The 23458-nt window shown below is 36.4% G+C and overlaps 1 protein-coding gene across 2 annotated transcripts; it reads left to right on the top strand.

Annotated features, from left to right (window-relative positions):
- Nucleotides 1-10233: 10233 nt before the first annotated feature.
- LOC141844516 (uncharacterized) lies at nt 10234-22454 on the top strand. 2 transcript variants are annotated; one of them, XM_074732550.1, is made up of 4 exons: nt 10234-10349; nt 10468-10524; nt 20547-22085; nt 22205-22454. In XM_074732550.1, exons 3-4 carry the CDS (start codon nt 20565-20567, stop codon nt 22358-22360), a joined length of 1677 nt encoding a protein of 558 aa, XP_074588651.1. In that variant the 5' UTR covers nt 10234-10349; nt 10468-10524; nt 20547-20564; the 3' UTR covers nt 22361-22454. The 2 variants fall into 2 exon arrangements, with proteins under 2 accessions (XP_074588651.1, XP_074588652.1); XM_074732551.1 differs by lacking the exon at nt 10468-10524.
- Nucleotides 22455-23458: the final 1004 nt, after the last annotated feature.

Below are 23458 nucleotides of genomic sequence, written 5' to 3'. Positions count from 1 at the left end.
ACAGTCCAAAAGTAATAACAAAGATAATAACTTTAAAGTAAGATAAAGTAAATAAAAAGAACCAAACTCGCCGTTCTGGAAGTCCTGAGCGCCGCGCACTCCTCCTGGATCTTCCCCAGTAGCAAGCGTCTGGCCCCGTTCGTGTTTAGAAGCACCTCTAGTTGAGCAGGGAGGTTAATTGGCTTGAATGTCTTGTTTCTGCACGCTGACATCCTTTTATACTGCTCTTGAGTCGACTCAGATGCCAATCTGGGTCGACTCCAGCTTGCGTGGCAGATAGAACTTCATCCTGCTCGTTATCTGCTGGCCGAGTCAACTCAAGTGCCCTTCTGAGTCAACTCAAGTGCCCTTCTGAGTTGACTCCAGCCAGAATCTGAGTCGACTCCAGAAACCTTTTTTGTAGAGCTCTGAAAGGGCTTCGAAACGCATCCGACCGTGCCTCGTTTTGAGTCCTGAGTCAAAAGTTATGACCCATTTAAGTTGGTCCTGCATTATGGTTCCTACAAAATAAGCATGAAAATAACCAAACCAACCTAGCTTTACCTTGTGGGTCTAACTTGGATTTTTCTACCAAAATCCTGGATTAGTCTGACGCCTCCTATTCCACTCCAGGAATGCGCCCCTACCCACTCCACTCAGGAGAATTTATGCCAACCAAGTCCTCCAGACTTGTTGGACTTGTGCTCGGCTTTGTCCTAGCCCCCCAGGATTTTTGCTGCAGTTCAATTCTCTCTAACCAACCCAGACTTATGCTGCAACTCGATCACCTAGACCAGCCCAGACTTCTGCTGCGACTCGGTCACCTAGACCAGCCCAGACTTCTGCTGCGACTCGGTCACCTAGACCAGCCAAGACTTCACCTGGTGCACTTGACTCTGCCAAGACTTCTGCCTGATCCTTCAAATCAGGACTTCCCTTTGCCTAGCCTACAACTAGGACTTTCCCTTGCCCAGCTTCACTCACCAGGACTTCCCTTACCTGATCATCCAGATCAGGACTTCCACTGCCTAGTCTAACCGACTAGGTCTTCTCGCTCACTTCCACACATCCAAACATCAAGTCCTGTTTGGATCAACCCTTGGTCAAACTGACCGATTTAGGTGTATTGTCAAACATCAAAACTCTAGGCAAGATCTTAGTGCATCTTGCACCAACAGATAGCAGTCTACTGATGCCCCTGTTTTCAGAATCATACTGAATTTTCAATAGATTTTTGATTCCATCTTGCCACTTATTAGTAGATATCTACTTTGTTCCTTGTTCAACAATATGCTCAAACTTATAATCTTTATTTTTGGTGCTTGAACAAAGGAGAAGGGTTAAGGGGGAGAAAGTACCAACACTTATCATGATAATTGCTCCTTCTTGAAAATGTGTTTATGAAAAGCCCTTAACTAGGTGTCACGATAGGGCTTCAAATTAGAATTTATAGATTTTATCGAAAACCCACGATAAATGCAAATAAATGAAGTATAGGGGCCTCGAGTCGTATTTTTCCAAGGACTAGTAGACAATCGCTTAATTCGAGCTTGGGTGTCGTTCTTTTTGGGTTTTCCGAATAAAAATGGGGGTTTGGGTATTTTGCAATTAATTGTAAATTGAGATGCAATGAGCTAATGGAAACAAAATGCAATTGAAATCAAATTAATTTCTAATCTAGCAATGCAATAGAATTCAAAAGCTAAACTAAAACTAGAAATTGAATTTAATGAAACTAATCTAGCTTGCAAAAATCAAAGCTATGATGCAATTTAATTATCCACTTCCACTTAGCTAGCAATGAAATCCCTACTCAAACTAACCTACCCTAGCAAATCGATACGTTGAAAACAAAATGGCACGGAACAAGAATTTAAATGGCTATGCGATAACTCAACTAATGAATCAATAAAACTATCAAAACAAATAACTCAACTAATGTTCATAGCTAAACTAGATTGAAAGAGTCTTAAACAGATTTGTTTATCAGATTCAGAAACAAAGTGCAGAAACTACAAAACAGTGCAAAAACAGGGATAAACGGCAGCTCGGATTCTTCCCTCAACCAATTCCTTCTTGCCGTCACACAAGAACCAATCTACGATTGGAAATCCCAGATTAGCTTCTCACGAACCAAGCTTGAACTGATCCGAATGCGCTCCAATCAGAAGATTGTCTGAAACCCTCAAACTCTCTCCAAACAGAGCCGAATCCGGATAAATGAGAATCCAGCTTAATCCTTCGAATTTCTTGCAATATGCTGCTTGGAAGCCTTCAAGAACCCTTGGAGAACCCCTCCTTAGAATCTTGATTGCTCTAGTTGAGTTAATCCGAAGATTCAGGCTGAAAACAATGACGGAACCGTCCTCTCCGGCGAGACCCTCACCGGACGAAATCACCATCAATTTCTGCCAAACTAGGGTCGTGGTTGCTCTCTGGAATCCGGGGATTGATTTTGGATGAAGAAATCCGAGCTCCCGATGAAAAAAAACTGAGAAAAACGAAGAAAATCAACGAAGACGGCGCTGCTACAGTACCCGTGCTACAGTAACCGCGATTTTCAGCACTGTAGCTTTCTCTTTAAAGCTAGGTTACTGTAGCAAACGGTTTGGTTGGCTTGAGTTTGACCCGGGTTAGCCTGTTTTGATCAAATTCACTCAATTTAGCTCCAAATTGGCTCCGGTTCGCATGGGTTCCATCCAATCGCACTTGAGTCTTGATTCATGAAGTTGGATCGATCAATTGGGTCAATCTTGGCTCGATTCGATCATGGTTGAGCTCGATCTGGGTTCAATTTGAGCCCTACAACCAATTAAATTCAATTAATGCAAAATTCATCATTAAATCATGAAAATTATAATCAAGCCTCAAATTATGCAATATATCACAAATATAATCAAATTAAATCATTAAGCAATTTATTTTCATGAGAGAACCCAAAATTGAATCGATAAAGTGCATAAAAATCCCTCATCAGTTTACTTATTCATATTTACTCTGATAATTATTATTGCTTTTTGCTGTATGTCAAAAAGGGAGAGAATGAAATGGTAAAGTTAAGCCTTCATGATTATTCATGGCTATTCATTCATGCTTAGCATTTATATTGATTATTAATGCTGGATTAACTCTAATTAGAGCATGATTATTGTTGTGATGTTATACATGATGTATTAATGACCTAACTTAAATGATTTTTGTCAAACATAAAAAAGGAGGAGATTATTGGGATAATTTTGTCCCAAGTGATTTAGATTTTAATATTTGGCTGAATCAGTTAGTTAGGCAATGTTTGTGGTCTAACATGTGTGACTTGAGTTCACAGGAAAGTCCAGGAATGAAGTCTTGGCATTTGGTGAAGTCCCAGAGGTGCGGCCTCTTGGCAAAGGACGAAGTCCCGGAGGCGCGGCCTCTTGGCAAGAGAAGACTTAGCACGATAAAGTTGAGGGAAACGTCTCAAGCTAGTGCAAGGAAGTGCACGAGGCTTGTGGGAGGTATTTGAAGACTTGTGTCAAGGCTAAGGGATGACGAAGAAGCTGAAATAGGGAGTTTTCAGCTTAGTCAGTCGACTGGCCCTGCCAGCAGTCGACTGGGGTTGATCCGAAGAACACACAACCAACTTCAGAAGTATCAGTCGACTGAAGTCTGAATTCTAGTCGACTGACGTCAAACAGAAAGATCAGTCGAGTGAGCAGTCGACTGGTTGAGTGAGCAGTCGACTGGTCGAGTGAACAATCGATTGATAAACTACCTTTGAGCAACAGCTGACAAATTAAATGTGTATTAAATAGCCATTGAAGCCCATCAATCGACTGGCCCTAGGAGAAGTCGACTGGTACACGGAATTTTATAAAAAGAGCGGTCAACGTCGCAGAGAAAAAAAGACCTGATTCTCTCATCTTCCTGACAGCTCTTTGACATTGTAGAAACTCTTTCTCTTCCTCCTAAACTTCACTACAAATCTTGTACGAGGAAGAAACTCTGTTGTTATGCATACTTCTAACCATGTCCATTAAAGTTTGATTTCTTCTCTTAGCTACACCATTTTGGTCCAGTGAACCAGGCATGATGTATTGGGCAACAATCCCATTTTCTTGAAGAAACTTTATAAATAGATCAAGTATTTGTCCACTCTTAGTATATCTACTATAGTATTCTCCACCTCTATCTGTTCTCACGATCTTAATTTATTTTTCACACTATTTTGCTACCTCAACCTTAAATATCTTAAAGACACGTAATGCTTCACTCTTATTATGAATCATATATATTGTGAGTAATCATCAATGAAAGTGATGAAGTATTTCAAATCATGCATATCCATGTTTGGACAACATATATCTAGATGTATGATCTCTAATATTTCAATACTCCTCTTGGTGCCTCTTTTGAATTTGTTGGTCGGTTTTCCCTTTATGCAGTCCACACAAGTCTCAAAATTAGCAAAATCTAAAGTACAAAGTACTTCATCATTTACTAATCTTTTAATCCTCTCTATGGAGATATGTCCTAATCTCATGTGCCACAAAGTAGAGGAATCCTTATTTATAACACATTTTTAATACTCAATTGAACATGCATAGTGGTATTGCTATTATTTTGCAAAAATATAGAATAAAGGCCATCAATCATTGTACCATTTCCAACAAGATTAGATTTATAAAATAAATTCATAGAATTACTAAGAAATGCAAAAGATTATTAAAAAATGGTACAAGACTTGAAATAGAAACTAAATTTCTTGCAACATTATGAATATAAAATATTTTTTTAACTTTAAAACAAAACCACTATCTAAAATTAAAATGCATGTTCAATTATCTCCACATGTGAGCACATCTTGTTTCTAGAATAGATGCTCCGTTCACTTCCTAATGACTTCCTTAGGCTCTGCATACCCTGCAAGGTATTGGTGACATAGATTGTAGAATCAGAATCAATCCACCAAGTGTTATAAATCATACTGACTATATTAGATTCATAATAGACAAATGAGATAGGAATACCTTTATTTTCAAATTAATCCTTAAATTGGTTGTAATCCTTCTTCATGTGCTCCTTTTTTAAAGAAGATACACTTGGATTCCTTCTTGATGTCAAGTCGAGGTGGAATCTTCCCTTTCCCTTGACTTTGGCTTGGTTTTGTAGCTTCCCTTGTGCAATCATATGAACATTATCACTTATTTCCATTAACAACCTTCCTTCCTCTTGTATATTCATGGTCATTAATTCATTGATTGACTACTTATCCTTATATATATTGTAGGAAATTTTAAAAGGACCATATTGATGAGGAAGAGTGCATAAGATGTAGTGCACAAAGAAAGTTTCAAATATTTCCACCTTGAGTGTTTTTAATCGAGCCGCTATATCCTTTATCTTCATGATGTGCTCTCACACACCTTTCACGCTGATGAGCCATGATGATAATTCCATTATTAGGGTGCTAGTAAGGCAATTGTCTAAAGTTGTAAATTATTCATTAATTGCCTTAAGTAGGTCCTTGACTTTTTTATGCTCCTCAATGGAACCATGAATACTAGCAGGGATTTTGGTCTTTATGAACAGTTACGCAGAGCCAATTAGATTGCTCTCATTTTTCATAAAGATCAATCTTATCAAGAATGTTGATTTCATCGATAGTAGGTGGTTCGCCTTTCTTTATAGCATAGTCAATGTTTAACCATCCCAAATGAAGGAGAATTCTTTCCTTCCCGACTTTATAGTTATCACCCTTGAGTTCAGAGGATATCATAGTGCATATTAGAGAAATTTAAAGATTTTATTGTATAAATTAAATACATACTTATCAAAAAACTTTTTGAGAAAAATATTATGTTTTACCAGAAAAATCTAGTGACATAAGACTTGCATGTGGGCTAAAATTTTAATTTAATTAGATTTTACTATAATTTTATAATAAAACTATCAAAAAAAATTCTTTAACTCCTGGGTAAATTAAGAAAATATAATTTGACATTTTATTCTAATTAATTATATAAATATAACAAAGATTTTCATAAGGTAATTTATTATGTTTATATAATTAATTATAATTTATATCCATTATGCGATCCTAATCCACTTAATATATAATTTAGCCTCTTGTCAAAGGCAATTAAGGGTGTTGTGACCAAACCTTAATTATTTAAAATTATATGGTTCATTGGATAAAATTTTAGCTTTTCTTAATCTTTATAGTAATTATTTAGTGACACAGTCAACATTTTCCAAGAGTGCTCTCAAAAAAAGATTGGTAAGGTTTGACATTTTAAAGAATCAACCTCCTTAGATAGAACAACATTACCAAGCAAACTAGTACCTCAGGCGTTAGCCCAAGGCGGGAGCATCAACAAGATTAGTTTATGAATAACTCCCTCACATTATGTCATGTCATAATTCCTATTAAATTTAATTATTCAAATAATGAATCTTCATAAGTTAAATTTTTTCAACTTAATTTGCATGTATAATTTGCAAGCACAACATTAAATCATATGTATATAAAAAAATTCATAACAATTGAAATATCATATGTAAATTTATTCTAAGAAAATAAATATCCATAATTTTGGAAGGATAATATTTCCAAATACTAAATTTAGAAATTTTAAAAAAAAATTCCAAATATCAAATTTAGAAATTTCAAGAATTTTTCAAATACCAAATTAAAAAAATCAAGTACCAAATTTATTTTAAAACTTTTCCAAGCAGCCCTTAAAATTAAAAAATCCTCCGGGCCCATAATTAGGGATGACAATTAGACCCGGACCCGACGGGGAATCCGTTCCCCGAACCCATTTTGACCGGGGAATCCCCGAATCCGAGAAAGCGGGGATGGGGATGGAGAATCCCCGAATCTCGAAAAACGGAGATGGGTCGGGGATGGTATTCCAAATATTCCCCGTCCCCATCCCCGAACCCGACCCATCTTATAGTTAACTCTTTTTATTTTTTTTCTTTTGTAGGATAAGTGGTGTCAAAATTTTGAAAAATTGAAAAATGGAAGAACTTCAAACTTATTGTATCGATTATGTATTAGTTGGATGTTGTTTTAGAGATAATGTTTTGTTTTAGAGTTTAATATTTGGTTTTATAATGTTATTTTGTAAGGATTTTATAATATATATATATATATATTTATTTATTTAAATTAATATTTAAAAAAAATAAGACGGGGATGGGGATGGGTATGGGTATGGGGATACCCATGAAAATATCCGTGAGGAAAACCAACTCCGAAACCCGCGGGGATCCCCGAAACCCGCTGGATACCCGAAACCCGACGGGGATGGGGATGGTATTTAAATTATGATACCCGACGGGGATGGGGACGGGGATGGTATATGGGTTTGGGTTTCGGGGACGGGGATGGAGAAGGTTTCCCCGCGAACCCCCGAACCCGTTGTCATCCCTACCCATAATGGATTATACAAACTCAGGGTCCATAATATAATTTTGAAAATAACAAGTCGCATGATCATGAAATTGCATGAACATATTTATCAAAAAATTTGTTTGATTGAAAATATATCAAGGCGAAGGTAAAAGTGATTTTGATACCAATGGTTAGAAATTGCATCATACTTTATACTAAATAAACATGATAATTGAATGTGTTACATTCAGCCATTAATATTTGAAGAATGCCTTAAACACCATTTGATGTTGCTTAATGCTTTAGAGCTTTCTAAACACCATTTGAAGAATGCCTCTTTTATATATGGTGTTATTATTCTTGAAGATTTGTATGTTTAGGAACTCTAAAGACTACTATTTATACATGACTCACTACCATCATTGAGTCAATCTAAAGATGACGGTAAATCATAACAAGATAATCATGCACTTAATAAAAGATATAATATGCATATTAACGTAAGATTTTAATTAATTATGCATGTTTAAAGATAAAAGATTATACATAATTAAAATATTGATAAATATGTGTCACTTAATAAGGTAAGATTTGTAATCAAAATAAAATATTGGTGTGGTTTTGGATACTACACAGGCATATTACTTCCTCATACAGAAAGGCAATTATGAAGGACATTTGGAACTCTTTTTTGCCTCAAAAATACTCATTTATTACATGGCTTGGAGTGAAGGAAAAGCTATTAACAAAAGACATCAGATAAAATATATATTTACATTTCAGATAAAAAAATTTATAAATGCAATATTTATACATTATCAAATAATATATAAAAATAAATTAAAATCAAACTGCATTATTAGCAATTTTATCATCTTCATCATCATTGAGATAGCTTATTATATCAATTAATATCTTGCTAAGACTTTTTTTCTTAAAATATTCATTATCCACCTTTAAATTTTTTTAAAAAAATTATAAACTATATTTAAAAATGTTGTTGAGTGTTAAAAAAAACCTTTAGGATGGTTATTTAATATTTTCTAATATAATTTTAAAGAATTACACAATATATTTTAGTATGTAATTGAGTTGTTGTTAAAACTTTTTTAAGTACTAAAAAAGACAAAAATTAAAAGAGCACACCTAATTGTTTAAATTATCAAAAGGATATTTCTTATTTTCAAAAAGTTAAAAGGGAGTCATATTATATTTCTACTACTGAAAATATCTTTAGCCACAGAGTAGTTATTATAATGTGGAAAATTTTGATAAAAAAATTTATATATAACATTTTTATATAGAAAACTCTTTATGAATTTGATCAAAAATACTTAATTTTAATCAAAATCAGATCAAAATTATCATAAAATTAGTGTAGCAATCATTAACTCATTGCTATAATAATAGCTACTGTTAATTTAGTTGCTGCAATTGTAAAAATGTTACTCCCAAGATGCTATAATAATTTAGTTGCTATAATAAACAAGTTGATTTAGTTGCTATAATAATAGAATTAGCATAAACAAACAAGTTGTTACTCCCAACTCCTTTTGGGATCATTATAAGCGTCTAATCATATATTATTATAAAATGGTAGTTAAAATTTGATTTGATATCACTTTCTCATATTTAATATTCCACGATATGCAATGTGAAAAAGTGCATTTAGTATTTATAATATGTTTTTATGATACATTATTATTAATCAAACAACCGAGTATATTATATTATTTTAAAAAAATATTTCAAATTCTAAATAATAATAAGAGTTATGATATTTTAAAAAAATAACTATTTTATTTTTCACATGTTATATTATATTTTAATTTTTAGATGTTGAATTATTTGTTTATATTTAAAAAAAATTAGGAAGACTTCGGCATTTTGTGAAAAAAATAACTTATTGCAATATAATAAACTTCCATTCCATTCCCTTCTAAGAGCATCTGCAATGCTGCCCCGTTATAACACATAAAAAAATAATTAAAAAATCTATGGGACCCACCTCTGACCTATTAACGCGTTCAAACTTTTGAACGCGTTCAAACCTTTACTCTTCTATCTCTCCTCCACGTCAACACTCTCTCCTCCACGTCCACCCTCTCGTCCACACTCTCTCCTCCATTAACGCTGTTTTAACACAGCGTTGTAGATGCCCTAAAAAATGCATCTTTGGATTGTCCTTTATATCTGCACTGAAACAAAATGCAGCAAAGACATCTTTCGTCTTTAATTCTTCTTTAATGGCAGTTCTCTTGTCCGGTCGCCCAGGTGCGGTGATGAGTTGTGAAGGCAAAGCAACTGCTCCCAAATTAATCAAGTTGCCGGCCATGTTCATCGCCATCACATGTCTCAGCTAGCTAAATGCCACTTTGAAGCCTAAAGTAGATTCCAAAGGACACCAGAGAATCACACTTCACATTTTAACATCATATAAAATCTAGCAGTGGATGGATAAGAGTTTAAATTTGTCATGGAAGTTTTGTTATTGTAATAAATTTACAAGTTTTATGCAAAGTAGGTAATCAATTTGGATACTGACTTAACAGAAGAAGATATGATGAAATCTTTGAGAGGAATAATGCGTTGATGTTGCACCAAAAAAGAAAGCGAAAAAGGCTAACCGAGGAAAAGAAAGCAAGAAATGGGCAGGAAATTGCACGAGAACATTTTCCTTTATTCTGCTCCAGGTGTCAGGCTCACATGCTGAGAGAGACAAAGAGGAGAGGAGAGGAGAGAGAGCAGAGCAGCAGTCGGCCAGCGGCGGAAGAATGCATTACAAATCGCCACGCGCACTGCGACACGGCTCTCTTTCGTCGGCTTCTCCCTCTTCCCTTTTGGCAGCTGCTTCCTCTCTTCATTTTCTTCTTCATTTCTTTCTCCTGTTTCTCCTAACACAGCGGCAGAAAAAGGAATGAAGGCAGTATTTGATGAAGAATGAGAGAAATTTCGTTGCTCAGGTCTGCGCGTTGACTCTCCTGTCAAGAAGGTGCGCCTTTTTGTTAATTTCCCCCTGCTTTACTGTGTTAATCATCTCGCAATTTGAAGTACGGAAGGAGAAAGGAAATTGATGTTGTTTTCTGTTCTGTGCTTCGTGCATAATTTAGACATCCAGCGCTTCCATCACTCTTGTTAGAACTTGAACACACTTTAAGGATGAGAAGGTAAGATTTTTATTTTTATTTTTTCTGTTCTGACTGTTGATTTGTTTATTCTTTTTTCTCCTCCTCTTTAATTAATTATTTTTCTGATTGACAATAGAGTAGTTCCTTTCCTATACATACGCATGCTCAAAATTGCTTTGATGAAAGGGAGCTGCATGTAACAAAGAAATAACTTGTATAAATTAAGTGGATGGTATCTGAATATTTCGTATCGAAAAGTAAGTTTACTATGTCAAAGAAATGCTACAAAAATAACCTATTTTTTGACAATAATAACCTTTTGGACTTGGGTTACAATGATATATATATTTTTCTTTCAAAATTAATTTGCAAAACCAATTAGTTTTATAAGGACATGGGCAAAGTATTTCACAAGTAGATCGTCATAAAATACTTTTCTCTGGTGAAAGAGAAATTAATATCCAAAATTATTTGAGGACGAAGGAAAGCGTGATATTCATTGTGTGATATGACTTGGTTAATTTTCTTGAGACCAACAAAAGGTGCCAAAAGAATTATATTTTTGCAATTTAATTTGACTAAGAATTTGAGATCCTGAAATCTCAAATTTAGGTTATAGATGAAAAGGATCAAGGTTGAATTTAATTGGGAATCAATGTAGAACTCAATTGGAAGGAGATGTCGGGACGACGTTGGTGGTTCGACGTTTCTGTTTGACGTCAAAATTAGTAGTGAACAATGATTGACTGCAGAGTAATATTTTTCAATCGACATGTACTGTTCTGGGCAAGGTATATTGTATTGTGATCGATGTTGGAAGTTGTGAACATATTGTGTCAGTTGAAGTCGTGCATAAGTTAAATATTCAGACTGAAATTCTATAGTTTGCAAATTGTCATTGCTTAAGAAGGGTGGTGAGGTATCAGTGTCTAAGAGGGTTTTGTTTCATTTTCTATTGGTTTGAAATATAAAGGCACTATTCGGTGTGATGTGGTAGTTATGGATACTTGTTAGTTATTATTAGGTAGACCTTGGTAGTATGATAGAAGTGTGTATCATGATGGGCGAGCCAATACTTACAATTTTATATTTGAGGGAGCTAAAATTGTGCTACTACCTCGTAGATAGGCGGTGGAATAACCTAAACCTACAGTGAAGTTTCGACCTTATTATCTCTGGCTCAGTTTGATGAGGTGCTATAGGAGGCAGAAAGGAGGTATATGTTGATGGTAAAGGCGACGACTAAATCCCACACTATTCCAAATTTAATGGCTTTACTGTTTGCAGACTTTAGTGATATTTTTGTTGGCATTAGCCCTACAACCAATCATGAGATGATTGACTAGAAAATTTTTTGTATCATATTTTATTAATAAAGGTAAAGTTTTGGTTATTATATTTACTTCATGTTTGTGCCAAATGAATAAGTATAATAATGTCATTGGATAGTAGATTTTAATCTATATCATATCCATTGGTTGAATTTATAGTGAGATGATGTAGAGAACACTACTCAATTGATCCGCTATGAGAAAGTTTCATATATCGTTATATGAGTGTCATAAACTTTCTCATAATGACTATTAGTATGAATAGTTCTTAGACTTGAAGTCACTACGGTTCCTTACATAAGAAGTTGTATACTTTGGTATCGTCAAACGTCACCTATAACAGGGTAAACTATAAAGTCGATCACTGGGTATGCAATCAATTATGTAGAGGGACGTGAGTGATGTAGACGGGATCTATCCCTCCCATATGATGGGAGTGATTTCTGTGGGCCCCTTGATCGAGTAAGGATTACTAGAACGTATGACCATGCTCAAATGAGTCAATATGAGATATTGAGCTCATTTGCTTGAGTGAGTATACTAGGGGATCAAGAAACACAAAGATTGATAAGAGGATGACATGACCTATGCCTCATTGATCAATCTTGATATCGAGGATAGAAAGACAAAGTTATACATTATACTAGACACGGAAAGATTAGCTCGGATCTCGACTTTCTCGTCACTTTAGTAGCAATGATGCATTGCTAGATGTTATTCATGTTTATGTGTCTAAAGCGGTTTAGATACATTATCAACGTTACGAGAACCTATTGGGTCACATACAAAGAACATGATGTTTCGGAGATAAGTTGATGTTAGTTTGACTAAAATGTGATTCGAAATTGAATTAATTGAGTTAAACTCAAATAAATCCAATTGGATTATGGGATTGAGTCTAATCCGAGTTAGACTCATTTAGATTAGACTTAACCACTTAATAATGGATATTGTTCATTAAAAGGTTTAATGAAACATTATTAAGGAGGAATGCCAAAAGATATTTCATTGGATGAATAGAAGATGACGAGCCAAAAAGAATACTAAGAGTTTTTGGTATTCATTGTGATTTATGGCCATTAAGAGGAGGGGAAGCTCAAGGGGCAAAGATTCTTTGTATTCATTGGATGAATACAAAAAGGCTTCTTGCAATTTTGAAATAGAGAAATAGAAAGTGCTCATCATTCCTCTTCTTCCTCCTCTCCTTCTTGGCCGAAACACTTAAGGTGTGTTTTTGATCCTCTTGCCTTGTGAACCATTCAAAGTTGCTAACACAACTAAGGTGGTTTATCTCCGAGATTGAGATTGTGTTCGTGTGGATACTATTAGAGGCACAACCATTCTGATCGTGCAAAGATCCAACGAACCAACGACTAGCGGGATACGTTAAGGACACACAATAAAGGTATAACTCTTAGTTAGAACTTTGTACGAATTTTTCGCATGGATCATTAGAAGGGATTCTATTTTTCGCTACATATATTGCTGATCCCAATAATTTTCTCTTAAGAGTTATCAAGCGAATTGTTGGGTCTCCAAGGATGTCCGCATCTCCATAATGGCATGATATTGTCCACTTTGGACCTAAGCCCTCATGACTTTGTTCTTGGGCTCTCCCCAAAAGGCCTCATGCTAATGGAGATACTTTCCATCCTTTTAAATCCATGATCTTTTCCATGTGTTTCAGATGTGGGACTATGTTTGCACTCTTGCAACCTAACAATCCCCCTTTAAATAAAGGACCACAAGCCCCCCTCAAACGGAAAGCCTCGTTTGATGTCCGAATCCTTGATCCACCAGGACTTTCTGCCCCTCTGTCCACCTGACCTACTAGGATTTCCTGCCTAGCCGCAACTAAGACTTTCTGCCTAGTGTTTGGTCCTCTTGATTCAGACACAGGAGCACCCACTTCCTTTGTTTAAGGTTTAACCCATATGGTTAGATCTAGATCATGGCTCTTCCGGCCATTAGTCCGGTGAAGAGCGGTCTCGTTGTGATACCACTTGTTGGGTCTCCAATGATGTCCGCATCTCTACAATGGCATAATATTGTCCACTTTAGGCCTAAGCCCTCATGACTTTGTTCTTGGCTCTTCCCAAAAGGCCTCATGCCAATGGAGATACTTTTCATCCTTTTAAACCCATAATCTTTTTCATGTGTTTTAAATGTGGGACTATGCTTGCACTCTTGCAACCCAACATGAATTGCCTCCGTTACATGATATTCAACATCATATTGATCTGGAGCCGGGAGCGACACTGTCGAATAGATCACATTACAGGATGAGCACACATGAGCATGAAGAGTCACGACGACAGGTTGAAAAACTGTTGGTTAAGGGTCATATAAGGGAGAGCATGAGTCTGTGTGCTGTGTTGTACTTTCTCTTTTGATATCAAAGAAGGATGGTTTTTGGAATATGTATGCGGATAATATGACCATTAATAAAATCACTAGGTTGTACCGCTTCCTCATTCACTATTTAGATGATTTGCTTGACCAGATCAGTGGATCAACTGTGTTTACTAAACTGGATTTGAAGAGTGAGTATTACTAGATTCATATTAGGTTCGAGGATGAATGAAAAATAACTTTTAAGACTAGGGAGAGGTTGTATGAGTGGCTAGTGATATCTTTTGGTTTGCCTAATGCCCCTAGTACTTTTATACGTGTGATTAGTCAATTATTGCGACCATTTAGTAGTAGATTTATTATGGTATATTTTAATGATATTCTAATATATAGTGTGACTCTGAAAAAATATTTTCAACATGTGAGGAACGTTTTTAGTGTGTTGTGTAAGGAAAAATATTATGTTGCAATGAAGAAGTGTGAGTTTATGGCCCCTAGGATTTTGTTTTTGGGATATGTGATTTCAGTAGCGGGTTTGGAGGTCAATGAAGCTAAGGTACAAGCAGTGAAAGATTGGCCTACACCGATAACCTTAATAGAAGTAAGGAGTTGTCATGGTTTGACCTCGTTTTACAGGTGTTTCATTACTTCTTTAAGCAGCATCATGACTCCTATAACAGGTTATATGAAGGGTATAGGTTTGAGTGGATTGATGGGGCAGAGTCAGCTTTTCGATTCATTAAAGAATGATTCACATCTGCGCCAATCTTAATGCTTCTAGATTTCTCACAGCCGACCTTTTGAGTTACACACAGATGCTTTTAAAGTTGGTATTGACATAGTACTCAGTCAGAACAGCAAACCTGTGGCATTTTTCAATGAAAAATTATCTAGGGCAAAATTAATCAGTACTTATGATGTTGAGTTTTATGCCATTGTGCAAGCAGTGAGACATTGTCGTCACTATTTATTCCACAAGGAATTTATTTTATACATGGATCATGATTTGTTGAGACACCTACACTAGCAAAACAAGTTGTCACCCTGCCATGTGAGATGGATTGCTTATTTGGAGCAGTTTACTTATGTGGTTAGACATAAAACAGGGGTTGTAAATAGGGTGGTAGATGCTATTAGTCGCAAGAGCAGCCTACTGGTGACGATGTGAGTTGAGGTGCCAGGGTTTGATTTTTTTTGTGATTTGCTTACTAGTAATCCTTATTTTTCTGTGATATTGCAAGATGTACAGGCTAGGAAGAAAATAGAATTTTAACTAAATGATGGGTTTCTGTTTAAAGGCAATCAGTTATGCATTTTAGATTGTAGTCTTCGCTTGTAGATAATCAAGGAATTGCATGGTGAGGGATACGTTCGTAGGGATAGAATGTTGCACATGGTTTAGACTTCCGATTTTTGGCTTACTTTGCGATGAGAAGTCGAGAAATATGTATAGTGGTGCAAAATTTGTCAAGTCTCTAAGGGGGCTAAAATTAATACAGGATTGTACATGCCTTTGTTGGTCCCTTCTAAGCCTTGGGTTGATATTAGCATGAATTTTGTAGTGGATTTGCCATGTACCCAGCGAGGTAGTGATTCCATCTTTGTCGTTGTTGATAGATTTTCTATGATGATTCAGTTCATTCCTTGCAAGAAGACTACAGATGTTAGTATCGCACAATTGTTCTTTCAGGATATCTACTGTTTCATGGCCTGCCAACATCCATTGTTTCAGATCGAGACATTCGTTTCCTTAGCCATATTTGGCACAACTTATAGAAGATAATCAATACATAGTTGAGTTTCACTAGTACTTTGTAAGATTGTGGGGATCGATAGAGGAGAGGGGGTGAATATCGATCGTTACTTTCTTCAATTTCATCGTGTGTTCGTTTCTATCATACAAGTACTTGCAACAAAATTAAACAATAACAACACAAAGAGAACATCGAGGTTTTACTTGGTTCCCAACCCCCCAGAGTTGGTATTCCAAGATCAATGTACAGGAGATGCCTGCCCACTAGCATATCTTCTTTTCAAAACTTTTTCAGAGATGGAGAAACCTCTTACAGATTTAATAACATGAGCATAAATATAAAGAATTAAAGAAAAAGCTTATAAATACAAACAAACTTATCAATAGTCAGTTTAGAAGCCCTGAGTGTCTTACACTCCTCCTGGTACTTCTCCTGTTGCACGAGCAAAGCTTGAGTGTTTTCACACAGAGTTGAAAGAGTAGAAGTAGAGAGATTGACGTCTTGAGCTCTAATCTCAAGATTCTTTTATAGGCCTTGATTGGTCGACCTATAAGCCTTGTTCAGCCGATTGAACCTGGTCAAACTTTATCCTCACGATTGAGCCCTTCGCGATCTAGATTGAGCTACGCGATCTCGTCATTATTAAGTTTTGTGGTCAGCTAGAACCTTTCTGATTGACTGAACTAGATTAGTCACCCAAACCGAGACATCCAGGACCCAAACCCGACTCAGTTTACCTGGTTGATTGGACCAGTTTGGGTCCGATTCACTCGGGTCAAATCCGGTTCACTGCGGTTGCGTTTGTCTACTCTCCGTTTTGCTTCCAGCTAGAGGTTCCTATAAAATAGTCATACAAAATACAACCAAATAAACCAGCCTAATCCTGTAAGTCTATTTGACCTCTTAGGTTTACCTCTTGCTTGGAGTCCACTTCTCCAAGATTTTTACCTAGATTTCACTCTCTTAGGGCTTTTTCGTTGCCAAGGATTCGATCACCTTGACCTGCTGGACTTTGTCACTTGCTAGATATCCGATCATTTTTGACCTGCTTGAATTTTTTCCTTACCAAGCATCTAGTCACCTTGACCTGCTTGGACTTGCTATTTGTCAGATATCCGATCATTCTTGACCTGCCTGGATTTTTCCCTGCTAAGCATCCGATCACCCTTGAGCTGCTTGGACTTTTGTTAGTCATCCAATCAATCTTGTTCTGACTAAACTTTACCCTTGTTATTCATTCGATCAACCTTGACCTAGTCATCCGGTCAGCATTGACCTGACTAGATTTCACATTTAGCTCATTTTCAAACATCTGGTCATGTTTGTATCAACTCTTGGTCAAACTTGATCAGAAACATGTATATTGTCAAACTTCGAAATCCTGAAGGCTGATTATACAAACATGCGTATCATCCTCAGATAACCAGGCAGACTGAGGTTGTGAATAGGTCGCTTGACAATTTATTGCTTTGCTTAGTAGGAGACTATGTGAAGAGTTGAGATCAAAAGCTATGTCAGGTCGAATTTGCTCACAACCATGAGTGAATCGTAGCATTGGTTTCAACCAATACCGGTTTATTTAGCTTAGCCTCATGGTTTATAGAATTTGTTGACATTGCCAAGCAAGGCTACGGGGGTCCATGGTAAAACAGTTGACTTTGTGAATTGCTTACAGAATGTCCATAAAATAGTTTATGAACATCTGTCTATCTCTAATTCCAAGTACAAGCACACTACAGACCAAAAAGCCGACATGGAGTTTGATGTTGGAGATTTTGTATGGGAAGTTTTAACTAATGATTGTTTTGTTGCTAGGGATTACAATAAATTGTCAGCCAAGAAGAGGGTCCTATTGAGATTGTCGAGAAGATAAACCCCAATGCCTATTGTTTGAAGCTACCTAGTCATATTTGCACTGTCGATGTTTTTAATGTAAAGCATTTGATTCATTTCCATGGTGATTCTTTTGATAATGATGTGGCTAGCATTTGAGGATGAATTTTCTCTACCCAAGGAGAATGATGCGGAATAATAGAGTAATCTTTCAAAGGCCATAACTTTTGACTTGAGATAAACCACGGGACATTCTATGTGTTAAATCGAAGTTCGTTCAGAGATCTACAGTTGATTATTTGGTGGAACCCATAACAAATTAATTTTAGGCCTAAAAAATATCGTTTTAAGTTTTTTTAGAGGCCCGGAAGATATTTTATCATTTTTATTAATTTTTGTCGATTTAGGATTTTAAGGATATTTTCATCATTACAATATTAGGGTTTTGAGTCTATTTAAACACCTGATTAAGTTGTTATTCAATAATTTTTTGATCAATAATAATTCGGCCACACCATTCCTTTTCCCAAACGACGAGTTTTGTTGTCTATTTGTAAAATTAACAGGTTTTAGAAGATTATTTTCGATATTCATAGTCGAATCAATAGGATCAATAGCTTGTGTTGCATCAATATAAAGCTAACCATAGGACTGTAGACCAAGAAAAAGAAATTAGACAATCAAAAGCAGAAGCCCCATAGTTAAATGTATATCATCAAGACATACTTGATCGTTGCTAGAGTGTAGCATCTTATGCTTAGTGTGGTGTATTCAATGCCAATATGATCAATATCCTAAGGGACTAGTGGGCTGACAAGGGAGCAACATAACATGTTTGCATTGATAAGGTGATGCTTTCTTTCAGTACTCTGATCTCTGGATGATAACTCTACATGTGCAATTTATCTAAGTCCAAGATCATAGGACAAGATAGTGTCGTACTGAAAAGGAGAAAATTAATGTTGATCAATGTATTGCATAGACCTGATATACAGAAGAACGTTAAATCCAGGTCATGCTAGTGAAGAGCGACATGAAGTTGGTATTCCATGTTGACAAGTTGCTACTTGCAAACAATGGTGACTTTGTAGTGAAAGGATATCTTGAGAAAAGAATTGTTTCAAACAAATGTAATCCCTGTAAAGAAGACTTTCCCATGAGTAATCAAATTCCAACTTTTACTTGATTGAGTCTTATGATTTATGGCATGACCATTTAGGATATATCAATTGTAGTTTGTGAAAATTAGTGAAATTATATTGATTGCCGAAATTAAGTTTGACGCAAAATACAAGTACGAGACTTCCATGGAGGCTAAAATAGCCAAGTTTTCTTTTTATTTGGTAGAAAGGGGCACTGCACCTCTGGAACTGATTCATAGTGACATATGTGACATGAAGTTTGTTCAAATGAGAGGTGGAAAGAAGTATTTCATCACCTTTATATTGTTAAATGACACTTGAAGTGTTTAAGCACTAAAATAATGAGGTTGAAAATTATCTTAGCAAAATGATTAAAATAATTCGTAGTGATTGAAGGGAGAATATGGGGCATCATTCAATGAATTTTGCTTTGAGTCATACATCATTCACCCAACAATAGCCCCTACTCACTCCAATCTAACAGTATTGTGGAATGCAAGAACCATACACTAGAAGAATGGTAAATGATATATTGATAAGTTCAAGAATACCCGAAAATTTTATATGGAGAAGTTGTTCTCTTGGCAAACAATATTTTGCAACTTGCATATATTCTTGTCTAGGTACAAATACCTATTGGCTACTTAATAAGGAATGTAATTGTGTTCTTTAACGTGCTTATCTTAACTCTTGGAGAAATCACTTGGAGCATCACTATTCAGTCTTGAACATCCATTTGGTTGGAATTTTCAACTTCTTTTGGTTCTTGAGATAATGAAAATGGGTGATGCGATTACAACCTCAGATGCCAAAGTTTGTCCTGACTTCCGGTACTGATATTGTTTCGAATGCAAGTAACGAAAAGACAACCTAGTTGATGATGCTGAAACTTGTGCATAGTCATATTGAAAGCTTCTCTAAGGCAGTGTGGTCCTCAATGGAGGACACTAATTTAAATAAAGAATCTACTTTTATGCTAAGGTTTGATTGTAATGATTAATTTTGGTAAAATATCTCTTTATGAAATTGGCTTTTAAGGAAAAGGTAATGTTGGCAATCATTTTTGGTATGTTTTTAATTTTGAAGGTACGATAGTTTGGGTAGCAGTCTAATTAGGTTGCCAATAAGGAATTTAGTTATATCCTAAGTTTTGATATGTGATGATTAATTTTGATAAGATCTCCTTAGGAGAATAAGCTTTTAAGGAAACAAGTAAAGTTGAAAATTTATTCCTTATTTTAGAGGGTTAAGAAATTTTGGTATGCTTTTAGTTTAGATGGTATAGCAGTTTGGATAGGAGTCCAATTACATTGGCTTATTTCCTAATTGTCATTTTATTGTTCTTTTTAAATTGATGTAATGTAAATATAAACCATCTTTCAATTTAATAAAAATCCTCTTTGTGAGTTTTCATTCTATGTGGGATTTCCTTTATTGCTCTTTGTGAGATCAGAATCCCATGTCAAGTCAATTTCATCCGAATTCTTGTGTGAATTTTGGTTTGATTTTGGTGCTCATGCTGCATTGATGTTCTAGCATTCTTCATTATGAGCATGATATTCTTTCACCTGCAAGAAAATAGGAGTTTTTTTTTTTTTTCAAGCTTCTCCTCCCTTTTCTTATAACTGGTTCATATATAACTGATGCAGATACTTGGCTGTGTGATAATGGAGGCCACAGATCTCTCTCTTCAGCTCACTAAACTTTCATGCAACTCTTTAAAGACAGCAACCTCATTTACCTGCCCTGTCAATTTGACACTCATGAAGTATTTATTCGAAGCCTTAGAACCTCGTGGAAGAGCAAAACGGATGAATAATCTTAGCGAACCCATCGAAGTGTACGAATCATTTTCTAGGCCACTGAATGTAGTCCTCAGGCCTGAAGTTCAATGGTCGTTCAATTCGATTATGACAATCATAGGAGCAAGGACCTTCATGAGTTCCTCATTGTCTATGCCAATCGTGATCAATACTCTACTGGTAGATTCTTCATTTGGTTCTGTAGTTAGAACACTTGGAGGAAGAGGAACGGCAAACAGTAGTTCTGACAATGCTAAAAGTCAGATTAGAACAGCTTCAGAGTTAGCTGCAGCTACTCCAGCTCTTATTTGCAGATCAGTGCTGACACAATTCAGGAAAAATGCAATTCTTCTCGACAAATCTAATTCTGAGATGAAAATTTCTGAGGAAACTCCTGCCTCCAATGTTGATTCAAGCCGGAGATATGATCTATGCGAGTCTATGCTAACCGCAAACGATTCTATGATGAAAGGACAGATTCGATATCAGTGGAAGAGTGGCACACCTTATTTTGTATTTACAGTAGGTGATGACTTCTCAGAGGTATACCTTTCCAGGCCCTGGAAAATTGAATCTTCTATGGCTAAAGGAAAGGACTACATCTACTTGTTTCATTCGATATCAGTTAACAAATTCAAATCAGAAAAATACGTTGCTGATGCATTGGAAATCCTTGGAAAAATGAAAGTATCCAGCCTTTTAACCTTTGGCTCAGATGGATCGAGAACAAGGGAGACTGAGTTTGTTCTATACAATGCTAATGCAAAAACTTTACTCGGAACCAGAACTTCAGGTTCCCTCATCAAGAAAGCCAAGGAGTTGGGTAAGAGGGTGACGAACATACTTAAACCAAGCCGAGCATCCAAGAATGATTCCATCTGCAGTCTCAATGAATTGAGTTCCTTTTTCAGAAGCTATGATGAAACTAAACTGACTGATCAAGTTCAAAATGATTGCACACCTGAACATGAGTTGGCTGCTGTTGTTCTAAGAGATCATAAACGAGGTTGCGATCGGGAGGCAGCAGTTGGTGGTTGGGGTCTTAAATTTCTTGGCATATCAAATGCAAATGATGTGGATGCTTCCTCAACTTCATCCATTTCTCAGGAAACTTGCAATGGAAGTCGGTCGATAAGTAGACATAAATCTTCTAAAAATTTAACTGTCCTAGTTCCAGCTGACCTCCACGGTAGCCCAAGTATCGAAACCGGAGGTCCATCTGGTATTATAACGAGATGGCAAACCGGGGGGCAATGTGACTGTGGTGGTTGGGATGTTGGATGCTCTATACAAGTACTTTCTTGCAACAGCATCACCAAGAACGCTACATCTTCATTAAAAGAGGAGCTGCAGGATCATAACAAGTCCGTCGATCTATTTACGGAGGTAGCTCTTACATCTCTATTCTTTCTGGTAGCTAGAGCTAGACGGTCGACATATAGTATGCTACATATATTTCATGCTCTCACTGAATGGTTAGCAAGCAATTGTTTTGCAATTTTCAGGGATCAATGAGAACTGAATCAACTATGAAGATAGTAGACATGAATGATGGTCTATATGCCATCTACTTCCACCCTTCTCTTTCAGACCTGCAGGCTTTCTCCATTGGCGTGGCAATGATACATGCTCAGTCGCCATCTCTCAATTCAGATTTCTAATGATGTAATGAAGAAATCCTCATGACAAGTTTTCAAAAAAGTGAAAAAAAAATTGTCGAAAAAAATGTGCTCTAACCGTGTAGGTAATATTCGTTACGAGATAAATGTATAAGTTGTAGCATAATGTAAATAACTATACTTCTTTATCATCCTCTTCAAGTTTATTATGTAGTGTTATGTAGCATTCTATGAATACAATAATGTAGATATTTAAATTTGTTTCGATCAACATCATCAAGTTGATGACGGAAACTGAAGTGTCAGTTGAGCTAGGCAAAGATTTGGGCCTTGCCTCGAATAGTCCAACCCTAATCACACTATGCATGACACCGATTTGGGCCGAATAATAAAGCCATGTCTTCAAGTACAAACTTATCTAAGTTTCCACTTAAAATTTTCTTATGGCCTTGTTCTATTTCTCATTTAAATACATTACCTTCTGATCCGGCGAGAGTAACGCGAGAGTAACGCATGGTGACGTGGAAGAGGAGCAAAAATCCGAGGAAAACACGTGGCGATGATAAAGAGACCCCGATCTCTTTAGGCCACGAGGAAGGTAAGGAAAACCGACCTCGCTAAGGGGAGAACTCACTCCTCAATACACTACCCGAGGATTTCTTAACCTTCATCCGAAACGCCCGACTCCTTCCCCTATCAGTTTTAACATTCTCGCCCCAAACAAATTGATGGCGTAGCGAAACGCCAACCTCATCAAGAGGTCGGCATACACCTTGGTATCCAAGATGAGCTTTTCATAGCTCATATCTATAGATTGCAATCTCTCAACAATGAGGCACGCCCTTTAGTATCCGACCTCACTATCAAGTTGGATCTCCTCCTCAAACCCCTATACTAAGTTCAATCTTTTACAAAACTCCATGGCCGACCTCACTAAGAGGTCAGTACTAGATTTAAAATACAAACCGAGCTCTTCTAGACCTCGGTGCTCGTAACCCAAGTCCTCACGGTCTCCATAAGCCCCACGCTGAGGTCAGATAAACCTCCACAGGAGGTTACCACGGGCCACAACACTTAGAGCAATGGTGAATAAACCCTGTCCTCTCGCAATGAGCTTAGAAGCACCGACCTCATGACTTG

Source organism: Curcuma longa, chromosome 13 (genome assembly GCF_044706935.1).
Source record: "Curcuma longa cultivar G26 ecotype Majalengka, Jawa Barat chromosome 13, ITB_CL_G26_1.1, whole genome shotgun sequence".
NCBI lineage: Eukaryota > Viridiplantae > Streptophyta > Magnoliopsida > Zingiberales > Zingiberaceae > Curcuma > Curcuma longa.
The sequence above is the reverse complement of the archived record's forward strand: the minus strand, read 5'-3'. Positions and strand labels throughout refer to the sequence as shown.